We start from the raw sequence: 6,268 nt of genomic DNA on the forward strand, positions 1-6,268 counted from the left end.
TGTCACTGGCCCTCATGTGGGATCCGAACCGGGGCCCTCTGGCATCCCAAGCCAGTTCTTAACCATTGCACCAGTCGGCCAGCCCTCGCTGTCACATTTCTTAATGTATTGGGTTGTCGAGAAAGTCATGACACATTTTTGCATTGAAAAACAGAAAAATATGACTTTCCCTGACGACCCAATAGTTCTTAGAACTTATCAATGGCTGGGAGTAATTTTCTTGTTGTCTTTCTCTCCCCAGTAAGTGCCTTGAGGGCAGAGACTGGTAGCCACTCATTCTTATTGTTGACTGATAGATTGATGAGATAATAAGCAGAAAAAGCTGTGAGGACTTGGGTGACTGCTTGACTATAGGGGATGAGGAAGTAGTAGTCGGGTAACCCCCATGTTGTTCAGCATCCCTTTGACTAAGACTCATGGGGCATAGTCTCCAGAGTTTGCAGACATGTCTCTCTTGATAAGCAATGTACTTCCTTCTAGCTGACCACAGGAGTCATTGAATTTGTCCTGTTTTCCCTTGTCTGGGCTGCCAGACAGCTCAGTGCCCAGTTTTGTGTACATTAATTGGGTGAATACTTACTGAACCCCTGTTGCATGCAGGGCTGTGCTGAAGGTGGGGGCACAGGCAGGGTCAGTCAGACAGATGAAGACCCCTGTTCTCATGAAGCTTGCGTTCTATTTGGGGGTGACAGTCAACCAGTGGACAAGCCCAAACAGGATAGTGATGGTTGCTGTAGGGGAGAGAGTTGTTGTGACAGAGGGTGATGAGCAGAGGTGAGGAGGGTCTGAACTAGACTCCATGGTAAGGGACGACATCCCTGAGGAAGCAGCCTCTGAAGGGCCAATATGTGAACCTCTTAATCCACATGCCCTGTTCACAACCTTGCCAGGGCTCCCTGGGTCTCCCCTTATAGTGGCCTACAAAACGCCCTATAATGCCCCTGATGACCTCTCATACCCGGTCTTCAGTGCCTCTCCTTATTTCCTCGATTCAGGCACACAGCCCTTGTTCCTCACTGGTACCTTCGCCCCAGGACTTTTGTACCTTCTGTTCCTCCAGGTGACTCATTCCTCCACTTCCATCAGGTTGTAGCTCAAATGCCATCTCAGTGAGGCCTGCATTCACCTCCTTAAAATTCCAACACTGCCCTGATACCCTCTCCTGTTGAGTTTGTTCCCAAAATGCCCAATACCGCTAACATGCTGCATGGTTTCCCCTATTTATTATCTCTTCCCTCACTAGAATGGAAGCCCCATGGAGACAGGGGTTTTCTCAGCTTTAGTCCCTGCTGTACTTCCAGTGCCTGGAGCAGGCAGGTGACCAGTAAGTACTTACTGACTTGATAGACATTCCAGGAAAGTCATTGCCAACTGTGACAAATGGACCACCGGGGGCAAGAGAGAAGCAGGAAGAGCAGTTAGGAGTTTATTGAACTGATCTAGATGACAGGTATTGTGGGCTGCATCAGTTAGAGGCAGCTACATGCCAGTCATGTTTTGGAGACAGCTGGCAGCACCAGCAGGTGGTGGCAAAGTCTTGTGTCACGAAAGACTCCTCAGGAGCAGTGACCGATTGTCCTTTCCTTCCCCTCCCCGCATCCGTCTCGGGGCCTGAGTTGTTGCCTGACCTGTCTCCTTTTTTCCTTTTAAAAGTGTTTGTCCTGTGGCTCTTTCCTTCCGCTCTACATCCCCTTGGGCCTTTCTGGAAGGAAGTAACACAGCTCAGTAACAGGGAGGTGCTCTCTCTTCTGTCCTGATACAGGTTGCTTTTTTCTTGGAGAAAGAAAACAACCCTCCTAACAGGGAGCCTACCAGGGAGGACCTCGTCAAGACATGCAGTGTCCCCGTCACCCTCACCCCCACTCCAGTGCCGTACAGCCCGAATGTTGAGTCCAGCTGTGGGGATGACCTGGGCGCCAGAGACTTGGAGATGTCTAAGAAAGTCAGGCGATCCTACAGCCGGCTGGAGGCCCTGGCCTGTGCTTCTACCTCCACCCCAGGCCGCCAGTCCTGCTTTGGTTTCGAGGGGCTGCTGGGGGCAGAAGGCCTGGCTGGAGTCTCGCCTCTGGGATGTTCAGAATTCACTGAGGTCCCCAAGGTCCATGTGATTCCCTGGACCCCAGACATGACTCTCCCTGGAATCTCCCCACTGGTTGTGAAAGAGAAACGAAAGAAGAAGAAGGTGCCGGAGATCCTGGTGAGTGATGGATGGGCAGGGGCCTTCTGTCGTCACACGGACACGCTGGGCTGGGGCTCAGCTCTGGCTGTTTTTGGGGAAAGGCAGCGCCTGCAGGGTATGAATAGAGATGCTGCAGCCAGCATGCCCCTCTCTCCACTCACCTGCCCCCCATTTTTTTCCTCCAGAAATCGGAGCTGGATGAGTGGGCCGCAGCCATGAATGCTGAGTTTGAAGCTGCTGAGAAGTTTGATCTTCTGGTTGAATGAGATGAAATGGGTGTACCTGGCCAGACCTCCCCTTCTTCCCCCTGTACATATCCCCTTCTTCCTGAGGAAAGGACACTTGGGGTCCCCTTCCGGCCTTGTTACCTGTGCATGTGCTGTGGTTGCACGTGAGGTCTGTCCTATGAATGTTTGTGCAATGGCAGCTGCCATTTTGGCTTCAGGAAATGGGGCTCCCCTGGCCCAGCCACACGCTGATATGCTGTCTCTAGTCAGTGACACGAGCCCCCCTCCCCCATCCTCCTCCCTGCCTCCCAGAGTATCCTGGCTAGTTTCCAGTTGTGCCACAGAGGGAGGAGGAATCACTGGCCTGGCCAGAGGAGGTTACAGGGCTGGGGAATGTGGGTGAGAGCACCTCGGCTCTGCTTGGGAGATGTGACGCCTCTGACCAGCCCCAACAGAAACAGGCACCCAGGGCCATAGCAGCCTCAGGCGCTCTCTCCTGAGTTGCCTTCTGTTGGTGGCGTAGTTCCATCGATATAAACGGCTTGGGTTTCCTCTTTGATTCTGTAGATGGTCCAAGAGAGAGTTCATGGATTGGGGACAGACTGTGAGGAAGTAGCTGGACACGCAGCCAGTGGAGTCAGGTTTTGAAGGAGGGTGGGAAGCTTTGGTTGGGTCTCAGACCATAGGTGTTTACTGCGTAGAAGCTATGTTTTGTTGTCCTGTGTTCTGCTGTTGAGATGTTTGGTTAAATGCCAGGCTGATGGCTATGTGGGTAAAGAGTGCGTTTTGGGGGGTGGTGCCAGACACCATAGGCTCCAGCCTCCACAAAACCTGAGGCTCAGAGCATCTGGACTGGACACCAGCACAGGCCAGTAAGGGGCCCGTGGCAGAGGCGCTCCCTCTTGTGACCCACACGTTTTTTACAAAATAAAGCAGAGAGTCAACTCAGCTCTAGAACAAAAATGTACAGGTTGAACAGTCCAATGCCACTAGCGCTTTGCAGCTATGCTTGTGAAGTTCTAGGAAGCTTTTCTCACGGGCCAGAAAGGGGCAGGGGGTGATAGCAGTTTTAACCTGTAGCTCTCAGTGTTCTCTCACATGAGAGCACTGCCTGAGGCTGATGCTAGGAGTTGAGTTGGGGAGAGGGCTGTCTCACTGTCTCCAGGGAACCCCACTCCCCCACCCCATTTCTCTTCTCAATGCTGGTAAAAGGTGTGTTTTCAAAGGTTGCCCAACCACAACCTCCGCTATATCCCAGGTAGTTGAACCTCTTGATGTGTGCAGGTTCCTGGATATAGAAGCTAAGAGGAGTGTGGAGGGGCTGATGGAGGGCAGAGGACGGCAGGGAAGATGAACGCTTGCTTGGTCAGGGTACTGGAAATGGCGCAGCCTGGTGGGCGCTAATTAAACACTTTGCAAGGCCCGCGAATCCCAGCTTACCTGCTCAACGCTTCTCACTTTGTCAGACCCTGCAAGCAAGCCCCTTTGCCGGGGTGGGCCAGATGGGCCTGAGCTGGACCACAGCCAAAGGATTCCTGTCCTCACTGGCTGGCACAGACCTCCTGGGAAGTGTATCAGTCCAGCAGAGAAGAGTCAGAAGCAGCCTAATGATGTTGAGCTAATGTCATCACTGTAAACCTCTCTCTGTCCCTGAAAAACTTAAGAATGTGGGGTTTAAGGGAAAGTTGCAGTTTCTTTAAATTAAAAAGAAAACACCTGATTGGAGAGTTTCTGTCTGTTTGTAGATTGTTTCTTTTATTGGGTCAAAGGCAGAGCTGAGCGTGTGAGGCCCAGGAAGCCAAGCCTTTGGGCTGTGTCACAGATGTGTCCCTTTGTACAGGGGGCTGCCAGCCGGGCCTCCAGTAGCCCTGTGGTAGATCACTGCCACCGCTCCCCATGACTGTTTTTCTGTCCAGTCGTTCACACCTGCTCCTCCAAAGGCAGGGCTGCCTGGAATGTTCGAAAGGATGTTTGGAAGTTGCTCTCTGCTTCTGTCCCATTTACTTGTCCTCACTAGACTCAGGCCTCCGCATCCTGAGCCAAAAGCATCCTTTTGGGGGTCATGACAGTGCTGCCCCTCTTTCCTGGCTTCTGAAATGTCACGACACACAGGTTCAGCCTTGGACCCTCTGTCCAATCTGATTGCTTTCCCTGGACAACCCCAGGCTCTCAGCCACCTCGTGGCCAGGCTTTATCTCCAACCCATGCCTCTCTCCTGAGCTTCAAACAAGAATCTAGAACTGTTTTAGAACTGTATCTCAACTCAGGCGTCATCTTGAACTCAGCTCATCCTCCAGTTTGCCTGTTCCTGTGCACCCTACACCATTAGCATCACCACGAGCTGCCTCAGTCGCACAAGCCAGGACCCTGGGGCCATCTGCAGCTCCACCCACTCCCTTACCCCATCCAGGGGCCACTGGACAGTTGTCCTGGCCTAGTGAGTCTCCTTCCCTTTAATCTCTCATCTCTCCAAACTTCCCACTGCGGCCAGAATGAGTTTCCGGAGACAAAATATGGTGCTGTTTCTCCTCTGCTTAAAACCCTTTGACACAATTCTACTTCTGGGTGTAATACCCACAAGAATTGAAAGCAGAGACTCAAAGAAGTATTTGTACACCCACGTTCACAGCAGCCTGATTCACAATGTCCAAAAGGTGGAAGCAACACAAATGTTCATTGATGGATGACTGGATAAACAAAATGCAGTATATACACACAATTGAATATTACTCTGCCTTAAAAGGGAATGAAATTCTGATACATACTACAACATGGGTGAACCTTGAAAACATGATGCTAAGTGTAATGAGCCAGTAATAAAAGAACAAATATTATATGACTTAGGTACCTAAAATAGTCAAACTCAGAAACAGGAAGTTGAATGATGGTGCTTGCCAGGGGCTGGGGCGGCAGGAATGGAGAGTTATTGTTCTGTTTTTTTAAAGATTTTTACTGGGGAATTTGCTGTCCTTTTTGTTCTTCAGTCTAGTTGTGGAGGACGTTGCTTCACTGGCCCAAGTTAGTGCCATCACTGTGCTCTTCCCGGGTGAGGCAGATAAGTCACCGGCTTCTGGATGGCTGCTCACGGCGGCTGCTGGCCACTCACGCTGACTGCTGGCTACACACGGTAGCCCATGGCAACCCACTGCCACAGGGGCTGCAGCCTACGCCGTCGCCAGCGACTCACGGCAGCCCAGCTCCAGGTTGAGCTGTTGTTCAGCATCTTAGCTGTAGAGGGCAGTGTCACTGGCCCTCATATGTGGGATCCGAACCGGGGTCCTCTGGCATCCCAAGCCAGCTCTTAACCAACGCGCCACTTGGCTGGCCCAAGAGAGTTATTGTTTAATGGGAGCAGTTTCATTTTGGGAAGATGAAAAAGTGCTGGAGATGGATGGTGGTAATGATTGCATAGCATTTAATAATGCTTAATGCCACTGAACTGTACACTTAAAATGGTAAATTTTGTCATGTATTTTGCCATAATTTAAAAAACAAAACCCTTTGGTGACTTCCCATTGTCAGTACAATGGTATAAGGATGGTTACTGGGTTTGGGCTGCCCAGCATCTCAGCCTCCACAAGTGGGCTGGCTCTAGGATCCCACTTCCCTCCATGGGCGTGAAGAGGCCAGACACTTGCTCTTCCTGATCCCAGAAACCAGGGATGTGGGCATCTAACCTGAGCTCAGCCAATCAGATTCTACACCTGAAGTGAGAACCGAGAAGAGGGAAGAACAATTGAGGGTTCATCGAGGGGGTGGTCCTGTGTGTCCAGTGGCCCTGGGCCTCCATTGTCCTGTGTGGAGATGGCAGGTCACTGCAGTTCGCTCCTGCGGCAGGACTCTGGGTGGTCCTGGCAGCCAG

The 6,268-nt window shown here is 51.5% G+C and overlaps 1 protein-coding gene across 2 annotated transcripts in view; it reads left to right on the top strand.

The window, feature by feature from the left end:
* The window catches only part of CDCA5 (cell division cycle associated 5), a 6,606-nt gene extending 2,475 nt beyond the window's left edge, over window positions 1-4,131 (top strand). For both annotated transcript variants that reach the window (XM_019645587.1, XM_019645586.1), the window contains 2 exons: window positions 1,763-2,197; window positions 2,365-4,131. In XM_019645587.1, the coding sequence (XP_019501132.1) occupies window positions 1,763-2,197; window positions 2,365-2,445 (516 nt within the window). In that variant the 3' untranslated portion in view covers window positions 2,446-4,131. The remainder of the gene's footprint in view (window positions 1-1,762; window positions 2,198-2,364) is intronic.
* Window positions 4,132-6,268: the final 2,137 nt, after the last annotated feature.

This window comes from Hipposideros armiger, unplaced genomic scaffold, assembly GCF_001890085.2.
Source record: "Hipposideros armiger isolate ML-2016 unplaced genomic scaffold, ASM189008v1 scaffold_93, whole genome shotgun sequence".
NCBI classification, from domain to species: Eukaryota; Metazoa; Chordata; class Mammalia; order Chiroptera; family Hipposideridae; genus Hipposideros; species Hipposideros armiger.